Below are 17,397 nucleotides of genomic sequence, written 5' to 3'. Positions count from 1 at the left end.
TGTTTATTCTGAAAAAAGAACAAAGAGATTGAATATCTCTGTTGGTTGCTGGATAAAAAGAAAAGGAGCTGGTGCAGTTAATGTTCAAGCTAAAGAACCTCTTGCTGCAGGAGGCTGTGGATACTAGAAGTTGACATTAGTGCAAGGAAAGACAGACAATTTTGTGAAAAAGAAATCTGCTGAGGTTTCCTAAATTGACAGACATTGCTTCTCAGGATGTCTCAGCTACAAATTGCTATATCCTGGAAGAGTATTCAGGGAAATTATATATGACAGGGTGAATGATCTCCAATGAATGTTCAGAGCAAATTACTTTAAAATGTGTGGTACCACTAACTTTTGTATTCATTAAGACTCCTGGTAAAAGAATAGCAAAACCCCAAAACTTACCAGAAATCCATCATTGCTCATTCTTTAAAACTCCAAGGCAAAATTTATTGATGTGCAACTCCTTTTATATTTGGTTCCCTTTATTTAAAATATACCAGAAAACTGTAAGAGTCATGAATTTTCCCTACCAAAAGTTTGCTTTCTTATTACAGCTGAACCGAAGAAGCATATGGTCTTTGTTAATGAAATAGTCCTGAAGAGTTAAAAGTGACAGTAGATCTTAGCAAGAATATTGCTAAGATTGCTGTGTTCTGGAAGCAGGATTTATATGATTACAACAGTTCACAGTGATGTTTTGCATTACTTTTCTTTCAACAGAAAATTCATTGCTTCGCTATATGAGCAATGAGAAAATAGGTCAAGAAGACTACATGTTTCAAAGGAATAGCAAAAAGGATACTGGGAAAAAGTCCAAAAAGAAGGGAGATAAGAGTAGTAGTCCAAGTCATTACTCGCTGTTACCTAGTTTACAAATGGAGTCATTGAGACAAGAAGTCATGGGCACACCTGGACCAGAAACTGCTTTGTACCATGTGAGTAAAAATAACATTAACAAAAGTCATTGCTCTGTGCTTGTCATAAGAGACAGTCTTGATTTTACAGTGGTGTTCAAACCTTCTCTGGACTGCTGCTGTTGCACTGATTTATATTCTTCAGACATTAACTAGGTCTCAAAGAAATATTTTAGAATTCTTGATTTTGCTGTTAAGATGTGTGATGGACAGCATTGTTTTATTTCCTTTATTAGAAAATGGCACTTTTGAAATACAGAGTGATATCTCTGCCTTGACTTAGTTGCTGCTGATGGAAAGGGTAGCATCAGCACTTTGCTGACTGGCTGGAAACCTTCCCAGCACCTCTATCACTGCAATATGCTAAGTGTTGTCAGACAACCCCTTTACTACAGGCACTTGGAAGGCCTGATAATGGCAGGAAAACTTGTGGGAGGCATTTGTTCTTCTTTCAAGGTACGAGGAGCTCTAATGCATGTAATTGTTTGTAACATACGGCCCTCAGGAATGCAAGTATATGTGTGAAGGTAGTGGTTCTGCTGAATAGGAGGCAAAAGGAAAATTGCAGTGACTTGCTCATTTTTAAGTGTGTCCAAAAAATGGAGTTAGAAGATCATAACATATCTTAGATGTGATAAGACATTCACCTCATAGCACTTTCCGTGTATCGACACAATACTCTTCTCTCCTTTCTCAGTGACATTTCCTTTCTCAGTATATGTTAAATTCCTGACACTATGCAGTGAGAAAAACTTTTATTTTAAGATACCATCTTTTTATTTTTTCTTTGGTTCCCCCTATCACATAATATAAGACTAGTTTCCAAATTCTGTACAAAAATAAATGATGTATACCTGTTTGGAAGTTCATGAGCAACAGCAAGCGTAGAACTGACAACAAGCATTTCTCATTTACGTTGGATATCCATCCACAAAGCATTTGAAATGTTACCACCCCAAATTCCACCAGTATCAGCCAGTCCTTCTTGTGCATCATTACCATTAAAGAATCTCTCTCTGTAATGTCATTAAATCTTCAACACCTTTTTGAAAGTTTAGTTTGAAAGTTTAGTTGGGGCTTATTCCTATATAAAAATAAATAAAGGTTATTCATTCTTTAGAATACAAATCAGTATTGATCTGCTTACTGGCTATGGAGCAAAATGCATGAAGTAAACAGAAAAAGGAATCTTGGACTATTGATTTGTCCCAGGGGAAATGGAAGGGAGCCCTTCACAAAGCATTTACAGCCCTCTGCAGCTGAATATTGCTGATGCTGCCTCTGGAAGCTGGCTGCAGTCGTGCACTACCAGAGTTTCTATTTAGTGGTGGTGACACCCAAGTATTCTGGTGCATACATCTTTTGCCACATAGCAGAGTCAAAGGTTTTGTAATAAATTGGGCAGAACTTTTCTTCCAATCTTAAAGAAACAGTGCAGTGAGCAGACAAGGAATGGGGGAGTACAGGTAACGCACAAAGAACTCCTATTTGTTTGCAGTAAAATTTTATTCAGATATAGATAACAAATCAGACAATGAAAACATATTTTATACTCAAGTTGCATCTTAAAGATCACTAAATAGTGACTGTCCTATTACAGTTTGTTTGTTTTTTTTACAAGCAGCAGCTATCTAGCTTTTTCCAAAGATTTCAGATTGTTTGTAAGTGGAAGCCTCTGGGTACAATGAGTTGAGTGCAGAGGAGCTGCTCTGATGGTAGTGAAAGAGCTGGAGGTTTTTATTCAGTTTTGTTTGTTTGTTTGTTTTTTTCAGAAGTCAATATTTTCATCATGCTAGAATATCAGGAGGAGAGAGAATACTGTGACTCTCTGCTGTGTATACCACAAGTCAGTAGATTTTCCTAAAGTAAAGAGCAGCTTCTACCACATGGCTTTAGTTGAATTTGAACCTGTAGTGCCTCAGTTGTTTGCATAAGGTCCCAGTGTTAAAGAACACTCCTCCAGGCTTGTTAAGTAGCTCCAATCTGTGATTGCTCATGTTGTTAAGAATATTCACCTATTAACCTGTATTTACCTGGCTTCTATGTCCGACCATAGTTATAAATGTACCATTGTCTTCTGGATATAAACATCTTTTGTTACCAAATTTATCCCTCAATACAGGATTTTAGAGGTTATAATCAAATAATTCTGTAGACTCCTCTTGCTTGCAAGAGTTAGAATGAGCATCTTAGGTTTTTCTTCAAAGACTGGGTTTTCACATCCTTTCCTCATTCTCATTATTCTTTCAAATCTTCATATCTAATCCTAAACTATCTTAAGCATCCTTCCTAAAGTATATATGCCAGCACAGCACATAACTTTCCAGGAGCTGCATGGAAAGGTTACATAACCCTTCCTGTTCACTACCTCTCTATTTAAATGCTTAAAGGACTAATTACTGTTTTTAAGCACAGCCTTGGAATCAGGACATGTTTGTTACTTGGTTTAAGTTTTATTTCTTCTGTAATGGTATTATTTCAAATCACTTATCTGCAAGACTGATATTCCCAATCTAAAACCTTTTATCTTTGCATTTTTTATATACAATAATGTTGTATATGGTTGGTCATGTTAAAACATGTGACTTCTTGGGTATGCTTGTTGAATGATCCATGTCTCTGAAACACCCTAACTATGAAATATGTGAGAGTAAGGGCTTTGGACCCTCAAACTGGGCCCCCATGATTTCCAAGTCCATAACTAAGGAGTATTGAAACTCCAGGAATCTGGGGTTTAGTGTGGGGTCTCTTTGTTCTGACATTAAATTTTTAATGTGTGTATTCAGTGAAATAGAAAGCATGCAGATTTAATTTCTTCTTTTCTTTTCCTTCTATTTTCTTTTCCTTTTTACTGAATTCCCTGGAGTAAAAGCCATGCTGCTCACTCAGCAGTCAGGTTTTGTGTCATTCACCGGTCTTTGATTCTGTGTTACCTTTATTCAGTGATGTTTTCATTCTTTTTTGACTCCATTGATACAAATGTTAAATAATTTTGGACTAAAATACATCCCACTTGTTAATGATGAAATCCCCTTACAATTCCAGTTCTCTTTACTTTTGAATTTTGCAGCCACTGATGTGAGCAGGTTGATTACCTTTTTACTGTGAAGTTTTCCTGCAGAAAAACAGCTTTTACAGTTATGCTGACTTCAACTCCTTTTGCTGCTTTTATGTATGGCTCTACAGAAAAGAGAAATGTTTGACTGAAAAAGTACACTGCTGAATTAAATTACCACAGCAGAAATGGTATTATTTTTTTGTGCTGTAAACAAAGTGGATAGTGTTAAAAAAAATTACCATGGTAATGTAGAAGTGCCTGGTTGTTGTTTATTTGCTAAAAGCTATTCTGTAAAATGCCAGCAGATTCAAACTGTTACATTCTAGAGTGATCACAAGATTGTGGCAGTCTAGCGTTTTTCTGACTGCCAGGGTACTAAGCTTGCATAAAATCCCTGGTTTCAACAGTTTTGTTTGTACTGCTGACCTGTCATTGCAATAAAATGTGTCTGGTCAAGGGTGCATTTCAGATGCAGCCTTGGAAAGTGAACAGGGTTTGCTTGTGTCCACTGAACGTAGCCAGTGTGGTAGCTGATACCATAGCAAAACAAAAACTAATTTGTGTTGTGTCTGTGAGCTAAACATCTCTTGTATCCTCTTCTGGCATTTCTGAATCCTCATATACAAATTTTCTACATTGCTTTGGTTTGTTTTTTTCCCCATCCTAGGAACTGTTTTCAGTGTTATGTTGATTTCTAGACAAGTTGTTGTTCTTGCATTCCATTTTCCTTCCTCAGTATTGTAAAGAAACCAACACAGAGTGTTAATGTTTTTATTAAGCTGAGACAAACTGTTTGAGCTGTTGCTAATCTGATGTGCAAGCAGGTGTTTAATGTGATCTATTTCTGTAGGCAGAAAACAGTGCAGTTAAAATTGTCTTGAACTTTTGGGGCACAGGAGATGAAAGCTGGGACATATTGTTGTAGTTTCTCAAGTTCATTATGTTTTCTGTATAGGAATTTTCTTGGTGTGTTGTGCTTTGTTTTTGTTGAAGGAAAATAATGTGGTTATTTAGGAGGGAGATAGAGTCATGGGTCAGAAGAAGTTCAGCATCAGGTTAATACTAATTTGCTGCCAACTGGATCAATAAAAGCTTCCCTTAGCCTAGAAACAGCATTGAAATGTGAAGAAAAGGTTACAGGCTATTGTTTACAGTAGTAAGCAAGATCACTTTTTCTTGCATAAGTCCCTACTACATACAATAGGCTGTAACCTGCACAAACAAACTTACCTTATTATTTACCTTGTTTCTTCTCCCTTCCTGCCTCCCATTATCCCTCTGCCTTTTCCAGTGTATGCTCACTTGTTCCTGTGTTATTAGCAATACATAGTGGCTTGCTTGTTGTAGAAAAAGTGACAGAAAAATAACAGCTTCTCACTTTGCTGTGATGACCAGACTTTTAAAAATTGTTTAATTAATTAGAGGAGTTTTCTTAGTTATTTTATTTGCATTTGAGAGTCAGGTTAGTTTAGTAGCAAAATGTCACATAAATTTCATACATCTGAAGCAGGTCTCTCAGTAATGGGTTGAGGACATAAATCAAGGTTTTGTACCTTTGGGATTTTGCTGAATTTACACGTGTAGATATGTACACATGCACTATCTTTGGTGTTCCAGTTCTACTTTTAATAAGGGACAAATAAAATAAAACCTTTCATCTGCAAATTGAATTAAGTTGGTGCAACTTTGGCAAACTTCTTTTTTTCCCTCTTTAGCAATGTATCAGCATCCACGGAGGTCGATGACTTTTAATCACGTAATTAACAGCAATATTTGCTGCAGTGAGCACCCACGGAGAGCCAGGCATTCTCCTTTCTGCTCTAAAAGTTGAATTCAAAATTTATATATTTAAGTGTTGTCAATTCAGAGAAGAATTTACAAAAAAAAACCTCAAGATTATAAAAGCTTTAAGTCTAACTCTACTTAAGTGGTTGATTTTCCTGTACTTCTTCTGTTCCTCTCTGCAGAATGGCTGAAAGGAAGTAAAAAGTGAAAATACTTAATACTTTAATACTTAAATAATTTTAATATAGTTAAATAACTATAATTCTTAAACTATGTTGTTTTTGATGAAAATTCTTGAATCAAATATGCATGTATTTATAAAACCCTTTAACTGGAGTACACAATAACTAGCATTTTAAAAAGTGCAGAACATGTGCATATTAATTTCCAAAAAAACTTGTGTGCAAGCTACCCATCACTTTATCACAAAACTCTTCTTGATAAAAATGACATCTAAAAAATATTAAATAGTGCAGAATGATTAACCAAAAAAACAGCCCTAACACAACTACTCCACTAAAAAACTAATAGTTCCCTATAATTGTAAGTATCACCATATTTAAAGAATTCCAGTTTGCTGAATTTTCTTGTTATGGATATTTGTAAATAAATGAAAAAATTTGCAGAGAAAAAAATTTAAAAAACAGTTGCACAGATTTTAAGTAGGTGTCTGAAATTTTGAATGTGGTTGTACCATTACAGCAGATGGAGTTGGTACATTTTCTTCTTAAAAATGTCTGGAGTCCAACTATGGCAGTATTTAAATAACAAGGCTCTCTTTTTCTCCTCCCTGTTTTCACAATAGTCTGTAGTTAGACATGTAATTGTTATAGAATAAAAATCTAGCAGTTGATATCAAAGTCCAGTTTAACCTAAGTGCATAGTGAAAAATCTTTTCCAATAGTATCTCCATAAATTTTGTTAATATTTGAATTAGTGTTACTTCTTTGCTGTGGTCTTTCATCTCCATTTAAATATATGTATTAAAATAATACTGAATCTTGCAGATAGATTACAGACTTAGTTATCAGCAAATGAAATCTTAAACTCTTTGAAAATGCAAGAGTTATGTCATGTAAAAAAATTATAATGGTGTTCCAGTTAAAAACCACTGGCATTTTTATATTCCCAGGTAAGAAACTGCACTGGATTTCAAGTAACTGTCCAGAAATTAAATAAATATAATGAACAGTTTTGGAAATAATTGTGAAAAATTTCAGTCTTTAATTACCACAGTAAGAAAATTATTTAAAAAAATCATTTCTTTACTGCTTTGTTGCAAGCTAGCCCTTTATAATCTAAATATAAATATGCATACTCTAGCTTCTACTGTAAAGGTAGGGAAACACAAACCTTAACCAAAAGTATCACGTGTGCTGTTGAAACTTCACAAGTGAAAGAAATGGTAATTTCTGTAATTTCTCATGATGTCTGGACTTTCCAAAAACAGCTGTCTCAGACAGGACTGTGAGTAGGCTCCTGGGTGCCCCAGTAGAAAAGTCCAACACTCTGAGCTGCTGTGGTGGCCAAGTTTCTTCTCAAGGACTTGTATGTTCATGAAGCTCCAGCAGGGCTTGGCTGGTAAAAGCTAAGCACCTGGATACATACCCCTCTCTGGAGGTGACTGGAGCATTTAAGACATTTGCATCTTTCTTCTCTAGGTTATGCTGGTCACAGCTCGGTTTTTGTAGCCTTAGGGGGTTGTTTGGCCTGTTCCAGGACTTCAACTCCTTGCTCCCTTTTCCATCAGTGAGCATAATGAACGAGGAAATAAGGCTGTGATAGTAACTAGGTCCACATGTGTGGAAATGGAAGAAACTCACTGCATTGCAGTAAAACTGAGCTGAAGAGGCTTATGAAGTTATAGAATAATCTGATTTGGAGGTATTTTAAAAGCCTCAAAGTCTATTCAGAGGCAAAAGTGCCAGTAAAATGTTTCATATAATGCAATGCAGAGAAGCAAATGCAGTTGTGCTTTGAAGGCATCATGAGCTTGTCTCCATTTCTCATCAGCCTAATCTGCTGTTGTTCAGGTATACATAGTCCTTTGCTCTGAGAGACATTTAGAAAGAGCAACTCTTAAAAAATTAAGTAAGGGAGTATAAGTAATAGGAAATTTTTACCTATTGCCTTCATGAGTCTGAAACATCATGTCCCACAGCCACATTGGCCATGGGCAGCTTTGAATGCCTACACATTGGCAAATGTGGGGTTTGTTTCATTTGGATACTTGTGGTTTGTTTATCTGATTCAGACAGGAGAGCAACATGTCTCACATTCTCAAGTTGGAATAGTGGTTCCAGGACTTGGCCAGCTTCTACATGCCCAAAAGAAACCATCTAAACAATACTGTATATATCCTTTCATTTGAATGCAGCACTTCACAAATGTAACAGACATAAAATAAGTGATAAAAATAACATTCATGTTGCTAAAATCTCTGTAGGGACTTCATCTAGGTCATAAGGGAACTGTGTAGCATATAAAACAAACAATACAGTAAAACAGTTAACCGATAAGCAAAATGTGCCTTTCTTGTGAGAACTGGGAACTGATTGGCATAGCCAGATTGTTGTGGTCAAAGGTAATTTTTGCTATTCCATCTAAGTTTGGTAAAACTTTGGTTCAAAATTTGCATTTCTGAGAGAAAAAGAGCAATACATATAAATTCCTTGTTAATGGAAGATGGCTTTATATTATATTTAGACTAATGCAATCAACATAGAGGAATAGAGGAGCCTCCTGGGTCTAGTCCTCTGCTATTACAGTTAATCTCTTTCACTTAATCCTATTCAGATCTGTATTAAATTCCATATTCAAGTATGGTATTTGAATATATATATATATATATACACACATATATATATATTTGTTGTATATATCCAACAATACAAACTGCTGTTACTAATGATGGTACCAGTAAAACATAATAAATTGGGTAGCCAGTTGTCATAATTCCAAGTAAAATGTTGAACAGAGGGAAAGAAAGATGCCAGAGAGAAAAAGGCATCTAATGAGTTTGCTAGAGAAAAACAAAACCCAGATGCCTCAGCAACCAGCATAAACTGCATAGGATAATAGGATGATTCAGTCTGGGAGCAACCTCAAGAGGTTGTGTGCTCTGGTCTTTGGCTCAAACAGGGCCAGCTCTGAGGTCAGACAAGGCTTCTCAGGGCTTTTCCCAGCTGGATGTTGAACACCTCCTGAGATGGAGACTGAATGAACTCTTGGCCAACCTACAGCACTGCTTGTCTGTGCCCATGGCAGAAAAGCTGGTGATGAACAGCAAAACAGGTATTTTGGCAATAGCTGAGAGAATAGCAGCTTGCTTGGATTTAAGGCATAGTTTCTGTTGTTTCATTGCTGCTTAACTAAAATCATCTCAGGAATGTGCCTCAGTAATCTCACATCTGTTTTCCCAGTTCTAGATTCTCAGTCCTTTGAACTCAAGACTGAAGAGAGCAGATATGCATATGCAGCTTTTATATTGGAGTCTTGTTTAAACATATATTTTGTGAAACAGTAATACTCAGTGTCCTTGGGAGGGACTGCTAATTATTTTAATTATATAGAATAATATCTGCATTATTCTTGAGGTATATTATTCCTGTCACAGATTAGAGAGTACTTTCACATCTGTATTGTTTCTCTTTGAAAGACATAATTAATACTATTTATTTGCTCTTACTGGGGAAGTGGTTGCCCAAATGAAATTTGAAGGTATTGAATATGGGAAATTTTACATCTAATTCTGTATACTCTCTGGTCATTACTAAAATCCAGAGTTAATTATTGAAGCAAAGCAAAATCCTCCAGAGATGGAGTAATATTGGTTTATGGGTGATTATGAAGCACAATAGGATTCTTTTGTGGAAAAATTTTGTTTAAATTTTCTCTATTACCTTCTTTTGCATTGTGACCATGAGGGGAAAAAATGGCCTGTCATAATTTCTTTCTATGACAAAGCTGGGGAATTCTTTAAAAATGAGAGAGTTACTGTAAAGGTCATCTAGTCCAGTTCTGCAAGTCTAGATTTATTCCTTACTGCATGAAATATAATGGTCTGAAAGTGTAATTTTATATGGTCTAGAGATGTAGATCTATACACTAATAAATCTCTCAACTCAGAACATTTCCTAATTTCCTTTCACATCCCCATTCTGTATTTTTTTCTGTTATCTATTTCGTAGAATCATTCCTGGTTGTATCCTGCTTTTATTACCTGATAGAGGACCATTGCCTTTGTAGGTATTGTTTGTACATCAGTAAACTACATTACCAGTAGCTGGTACAATCACAATAACACAGTTTTATCTTTTATTAATGTAGAATAAGTGATTTAGTCCCTTGGTTATTCCCCTTTGATAAAGAAGAGATTAAGAGCAGCACATTGCAGCAGAGAAGTTGATGTCAGGCATTGCAGAGGGGACACAGCATGAGTTACCACTGCAGGATGGTGGGTTCTCACATCCAGGAGAGCTTCCATCTAGGACCTGACTTCTCTACTGGATCTTCTTCTCTGTTCTCCTTCCTGCACAAGGGAAAGGGAGATACCAGGACTAGGAAAGCATTTAACCAAGAACACTGGCTGGCATGTGTCATGAAATTTGGCATTCTAAAAAACTTGTACCGAGTGGTGGAAATGTTGTTTGAATTAATGGGGCACATATGCCTGTTTCAGAGTGCCATTTTTTCAAAGGGCTCTGACGAAGAGCTCCATTATTTCTGAACAAGGGATTTTTTCCAAGTAGTGGTTTTGACTCCACAGGAGTCTCTGCCCCATTCCCCTGCCCCACTTACACAGTGGTGGCCCCTGGAGCCTGTTGCTAACACACAATATGGGAGATTGTGTGGTTCCACTTGGGAGGAAAATGGCTCTTTGCAGCACTGCAGCTCCTGAACCAAAGCTGTTTTATTAGGTGTTTCTGTTTTACTGGAGAGAAGTGCTTGTTGCTTAGTGCCTGATCCCTGAGTCAGCCAATCCATCTCTGCTACTGTGCTGTGGAGGAAAAAGCAGCCTGGTATTTTTCCTAAAGCAAAAAATGCTTTTTGTTCACTTCTCAAGTATATCCCTTTGCTTTCAGATTAATCCAAGTAGATAGCATTTCCAACACTACAGAATTCTGACTTCAGGATGGTGTGTAAAACTTCTTGTAAGCTGGTTTGTATCCATAAGGTCACCATGGCCAGCTCAGAATTAAAGATACTTAATGTTATCTTTCCCCACCTTCTGCAAAGGGCTACTTCATCTTATGCTTAGAGGAAATTTTACTGAATTCCAGGAAGTAATGAGACTTTTATCCTGGAATGAAATGCTCTTTTTCTGGCTTAATTCATAAGGTAATGGAAGTGTTTGGTATGAATTTTAATCAGAATTCCTGATGTTATGAAACTTTTTCTTTCTTTTCCCCCTGAAAACTTCCCCTCTATTGAAAGCCAGGAGTTTCCTGTTTCTTTCACCAAAGCATATTATGTCCAAGTGCTAACAGAGAATAACTTGCAATAGTGTATCTTCCTTAAAGCAGAAATCTGTTTTCTCAGAGCACCTACACCCTCTGCACTTTTTTCTGTCACACAATCAGACAGAGCAGTATGAAAGACATCATGGTGAGGGGCACAGTCACAAGTGCTGCTCACTCCTCCTGCAGAAGGAGCTGTATGTGATCTTCACCATAAGCAAGCACCAAGGGGTTGTAAGGGGGCATGGGGCTTTCATTCTAGGCTAATGATTTTTCCTCTACAAACACCTTGGGTTGGTGCTAGATGTTGATAATGCCCCATGGGTGACCTGTTTTACAGCAGTTTGTTTCCCTCTGAAAAGGTCCAAGGTTGGCTCCATGTTGTGCCACAGACCACCTCTTTAATCCAATAATAGATCAATAATAAGTTTCTTAAATCTGCTTGGATAGTCTTGTTGTTTAGATAATCACAAGAGAAAAAAACCTATCTTCCCTATGAATAGAACAGAAATTTTCTAAGCAAACCAAGATTTTTCCTGGAGGAAAATGCAGAGTTTGATATCTGCTGGAGGGGCATAGCAGCAGGGTACAAGTACCCATGAGGCTTCTCAGATGCTTTTGGGGTGACTTGTCTCAGACACACTGTGAAAGGAAAAAAGCAATGGACAAAAACAGAAAATACAGGAAATTCCATATAAACATAAGTTACTTTTACTGTGAAGATGGTTTAACTGGAACAGGTTGCCCATGGAGTTCGTGAAGTCTCCGTCTTGGAGATGCTAAAAACCCAACTGGACTCAGCCCTGAACAACCTTCTCTGTTTGAGTCTGCTTTGAGCAACAAGGCTGGAAAAAATGATCTCCAGGGCTGACTTCCTGCCTCAGTTGTTCAGGGGTTTTTCTGAGCGGTCCATTCTCTTCAGTAAGAGGTTAAACTGGGAACTGATGGGGAGTAGAAATAAAAATAAAGGGTTAAATACTGTTCTGTAACAGGTGATAGTTTCGTTTCTAGTTTTCTTTAGATGGGTGCATTTGAAGCACACACTCTGATGCATCTTGAACTTTTGCCTTTAAAGGATACATACAGTTTTTGAATGCTCCCTTTCTCTCCCAGATTTCTTACTGTCAATAAAAAGTAGTGTGGGAGGTACCAAAATTACATATTTCAAAGTAGATGTAGAGCAGAAGAATGATCTCAGAATAAATTATTCTGATGAACAGCACTTGTCTAGTTTAACTTTTTATTCTCATTTGCTTCAGGCAGCTATGACACTGCTGCAGTCCTTGTTATGCCAGTTGAAAAGACTGGGGGAATATGAGAATTCTCATTTAAAGATAATGTCCGGGATTTTTACTGCTTTGGTATTTCAGTTAAAAGAGTCCTGTGGCTTAATGGCTAGGAAGGAAAATCTTTCCCTGGTGGTGGAAAGCAACACCACTGTATATTATTTTTCCAAACAGCCTGAAGATGTAAAAAATTATTTTTTTTTTCCATTCATTATGCTAACAGCTTTGCACAGAGTATTTGCACTAGCTGCTGGAGCTGCTAAGTTACAGTATCCAGCTACTGTAACATTTGCCACAGAGCCCTCCCCAAATGATAAGAAAACATTTAGAAATGGGAGTATGAGTAAGAATCCCTGAGCAGAAAAGCTGTGCTTGCTATCACATTTCAGACAATTGTAGTTCTGCTCTTAGCTAGCCTGTTCTCCTTGGAGAAGCAGACATAGGAGCAGTTTTATGAAAAGAATAGACATCTTTGAGAATATCAACTCTTGTAGACTGTGTGATAAGGAGACCATCCAAAACAGCTCATACAGCCATTGCTCACCTCAGATAAAAAGTTGGCAGCTTCAAGATCTCAGCCTCCTTTTTTTTTACAGTAAAAAACTCTTAAGGCACATACATACAGTTTCTTTCTCCTTGTGGTCATTAACAAAATGCAAGAATGAAAATTTGCTGCTGATTGGCAGGAGGCTTCAAACTTTCTGATCTGACAGAGGTCTTCCCTCATCATGTCTTTGTAACACAGTCCTTGAAAATTTTATTTTCCACAAATATCCATGAAAATAAGTAGTACTGTCTGCTATAAGCTCCTAATGGAGACCAAACAAAATGGTAAACAAAAAGAGATTTTGGCAAAGTCCTGTGTTGCAAGTACCCTTAAGCATGAGATGTTAATACTGATGCAGAGTGTGACATGGTATCTAAACAGGTTTACATTTTCCCCTTTTTCACTCCTCTTTTAGGTCTAAAATTTTGCATCTCAATGCACCAAATGCAGATAAATGTGTATGTGGTTTATCAGAGCTGTGAAAACAGAACATTGCCAGTGTTCTCAAAGCACTGAGAGCTCTCTCTCAAAGTGAGAGATCAGTGATATAATTGGCAGAACCAGCTTTCATTTTTTTTCCCAGATACTGACTTTTCCATCTGTAGCAGAAAGTTCCAGTAATCAGATGTGTTACAAGCTACCCTGCTGAAACTAGAGAAAGCTATCTTACAGTGACAGAGGGGAAGTGCCTGCTTGTAAACAGTTCCTTGGTGTCTAAACTTGCAGCTTGAGAAAAATTACATTTGACCTGAGCTCTAAATAAAGCTATAAAGAAATATGCCATTTTCCCTTCCAATCAGGCTGAGCTCAAATTTGGGTAGAAGGATTGTGTATTATTTTTTCCATAACCTGGTTCTCTCTTCCAGCTTTTTTTAAATGAGTGAGTGAAAAATCGCTGAAGAATAGTGGAGAAACAAAAAACCCTTGAGTGAGAATTTTAGGAGCTGTCCAGTTTAGTACTAGTTGCTATGGCCAGTCTGTTCCTTCAGAGAATCTTCAGTGTGATCTTTTTTTGGTAAACCTACAAATTCTGTAACTATGAAGAAGTTTATGTAACTATCAAAATAAATTTATTTCTTGGACATGGATGTAACGTTCTGTTGGTCACAGATCTAATTTATATTAGATGTTACAGAAGGTCTAAGGAGCAGCTTGACCTCAAATCTTTAGACATATTCCTCAGACTCTTGAAGTTTTTCAAAATAACTAATCTTCTCAAATTTATCATTTCAATAACCAGTCTATTTGTTTTCTACTTTTATTTGAGCTATCAACTGGAATAGAAGTTTTCTAACATTCATCATAACAGTTTTATCAAACATTCTCCTCTTCTGACAGTGGTTTAACTCCAATTTAATATTACTATTGAAAGATCAATTTATTAAGTTTCCTATTTGGCATGAAAAAAGTTAAATCATTGAAACTTAAATAATTTCACATTTCATTTAAACACATTTTTCCAAATAGAGAGGTATGAAATTACTACTAAATAAGTTAATAATAAATACATTTTCAGGCTTCTGAACATTAATGACTAACTTTCAGTCTTGTTTCCCTTCTGAGCAAATATAGAGCAATCAGTCACAGAACTAACCAATAATAAATACTTTCTCCCGGGAGAGAGGCCTGGGTAACTCTGAGAATGAGACAAAAACATGATAGTCTCATTTCTTTAAAATGTTGTAATGTTTAAAATGTTATACGTACAAAGATGCTGACGTGTGATTGTGTGCATGCAGACAGCATTGATTGTTCCACCTATTTGGGATTATTTTCTTGCCAAAAAGCAAGTACAGGCCAGTGGGGGTCTCTTTGGTTGGTATGAGCCTCTACCTGCACATTTCTTCCAGTGTAGCTGCATTGCTGTGCTATAATCCTAAAAGGCTTGCCCTTGGGTAGGTTGCTCGTTGCAGGTGGGCAGTCTGCTGGCCTTTTGGAACTCTGTCAATCATTTGGAAGGCTGCTAAAAGAAATAGAACCCACACAGCAAGTCTGGTAATGAACATTTGCAGGAAGAGAGGAACTGTTATGGCTCCTCCCTGCACAATGAAATCTCCATTGGCTCATGCAATTTGCAGCTAAGACCTCAGAAATGTAGGGCTAGAGGGATGCTGGAACCTTTGTAAGAAAAAAACAAACAGACAAATAAAAAACAAACAAAAAAAAACCACACCCAGAAAAACCCTGCACCAAACCAGAAGCATAGAAAAAACCCTTTAATAGATGGTGTTTCATTCCTGTTAAAATACATGTCCTTTGAGGCTGCTAACAGGGAGACTTATATATACCTTAAATGTTTCTTTGATATTCTCCTTAGAGATGCATTTGTCAAAGGGCTTAATCTAGGTGTATTATTAAATAGAACGAGCTCAAAGATCACATATTACAGGAGAAAATTATTGTGTCTAAAAAACTCACTGAGTCTCAGTGTATTCAAAGGGGTTTTGATATATTTTCAAACATCAAGTGACACCTTGCTTTTAGGTAATGGAAAGTTTCTCTAGTTGTATTTTGGATGACTGGAAAGCAAATAATTCAGAATACGATTAAACAGTTTCACATTTTCTTCAGGAGTGCCAGTTTCCACTTGTCTTAAGATACTCATTTATTGACTATTTGCAGTGTCTGTCTTCTTTCCATTTTACTCATTGAGTTACTAACAACTTTCTTTAATATGGAATGCTGCTTTCTATTTCATTTCATGCTTGCTCTCAGAATGATGATGATGATCTCAGAAGAGATGGATTCTTGGAAACTGGGACAAGATGTTTATGAAAGCAGTTACTCAAAGCTCAAGGTGTATCAGAATCAAAATGTAGTGAACAGACATTGAATTTGGCTTTGTGGGTGGGTGATTAAACAGTATCTTACAGTGAGTTAGCATTAATACAACTAAATTTCTTGCTTTGGTGTAAATCCATGTTTTTAGGGTTCATGGAATTTAGAAGTAGTAGTTATATTATTTCCTTATTTGCCACATCACAGAATTAGGCTGTAAAAGGGGAAACATTGTGGTAGCCAACATTAGGACAAGTTGCTTAAAGAAGCTGTAGAATCCACCTCCTTAGAGACAGTTTATCTGGGCTAGAGATGACCCAGAAGAACAGGATTGAGTGTTGGCTTCAAAGCAAGCCTTGCTCTGATCAGCAGGAAAGACATGATCTCCTGACACCACTGAGAAAACATCACTAAGCATTATCTTAAAACTGGTAAGAGGCTGTAGATTGCATTCAATGAGTTCCTAAAACAGCAACAAAAGAAGCATTTTTAGATTTAATCCTCAATTTTTTTGTTTTTGTTGTTATTGTTGTTTTCTAATTACATATTTTATATTACATATACATTTTCTGAGTTAAAAAAAAGATGGTGCTGTTTTTTGCAAAGGGTGAACTAACTTGAAGCCTAAGGTTTATGTAAAATATTCTAAGTGTTAGTTAAAATCACTGCATTTGAAATAGTTCCCAGGAACTTCACTCAGTTGTAGAATTTGCCCTTAATTATGATTTAATTCAATGAGCTAATTTAGAATAATAACTGAATTTAATAAAACCTATTTTGCAATATAACATGATGTATGGAAAAATGGTTAGACATGTAAATTAATGCTTTCTTCCTGTTAAAAACTGATACCCCTTCATTACCCTTTCTTCCCAAAAACTGACTCAGATGTTAAGAGGTGCGAACTGAAGTTTGCAGGTTCAATTTACAGACAAAACATCTAAAGAGAAGGCTTTTCATATTGTTCTCACCTGCTCTCATATTCACTTGTGAGAAAATGGAGTAGAGGTTTCCCTTTTCTGTTTTGACACTGTGAAAATAATAGTGCAGAAAAGGCAAACAGCAGAATGAAATTGTCTGAGTTGTGAACTGAGAAATGCTAAGGGTTTGGATTTGTGTGTGTGTGTTTTTTCATCCACTTTGAATTAAGTAAGATTTTCAGTGGGAGTTATTTACACACTTGTGCTCAGCCACTCTGTTATTTCTGGGGCATTAGTCCTTTGCAGGTTGAAATTCTTTGTGTGATATAATTGGAATGGTGTTCCTGTCTTGGTTTGTTGAGAGCTGGTGCCGATTCAGTTGGTACCAGTAGAAGAAAAAGTACAAGAGTCAGGGAATGAAAACAAGTGGGATCCTTTCTTACTTCCCAGTGGAGGCCTTCTTTGACCCACTGAGGTAGAAATATAGTGGAGTAGTTTTTGACAGATATGATCTCCAAGGGATCATCACAACTAGCAAGTCAGTTAAATTTTTTGATTACACTTAATTATTGTCTTGCTGGTAATTTTTCCCCATAGGCGTGTTAATTTTTGCTGCATGAAAACCTCTCAGCTGTGAGGCAAGAGATCCCTTTGAAGCTGAG

The 17,397-nt window shown here is 36.7% G+C and overlaps 1 protein-coding gene across 7 annotated transcripts in view; it reads left to right on the top strand.

Annotated features, from left to right (window-relative positions):
• CNKSR2 (connector enhancer of kinase suppressor of Ras 2) overlaps positions 1-17,397 on the top strand; it is a 205,760-nt gene that overhangs the window by 129,421 nt on the left and 58,942 nt on the right. For all 7 annotated transcript variants that reach the window (XM_019006570.2, XM_015625115.3, XM_015625107.3 and 4 more), the window contains one exon: positions 709-923. In XM_019006570.2, the coding sequence (XP_018862115.1) occupies positions 709-923 (215 nt within the window). The remainder of the gene's footprint in view (positions 1-708; positions 924-17,397) is intronic.

Source organism: Parus major, chromosome 1 (genome assembly GCF_001522545.3).
Source record: "Parus major isolate Abel chromosome 1, Parus_major1.1, whole genome shotgun sequence".
Lineage (NCBI taxonomy): Eukaryota > Metazoa > Chordata > Aves > Passeriformes > Paridae > Parus > Parus major.
Note: the sequence above shows the minus strand (reverse complement) of the source record. Positions and strands in the feature narration are given on the sequence as shown.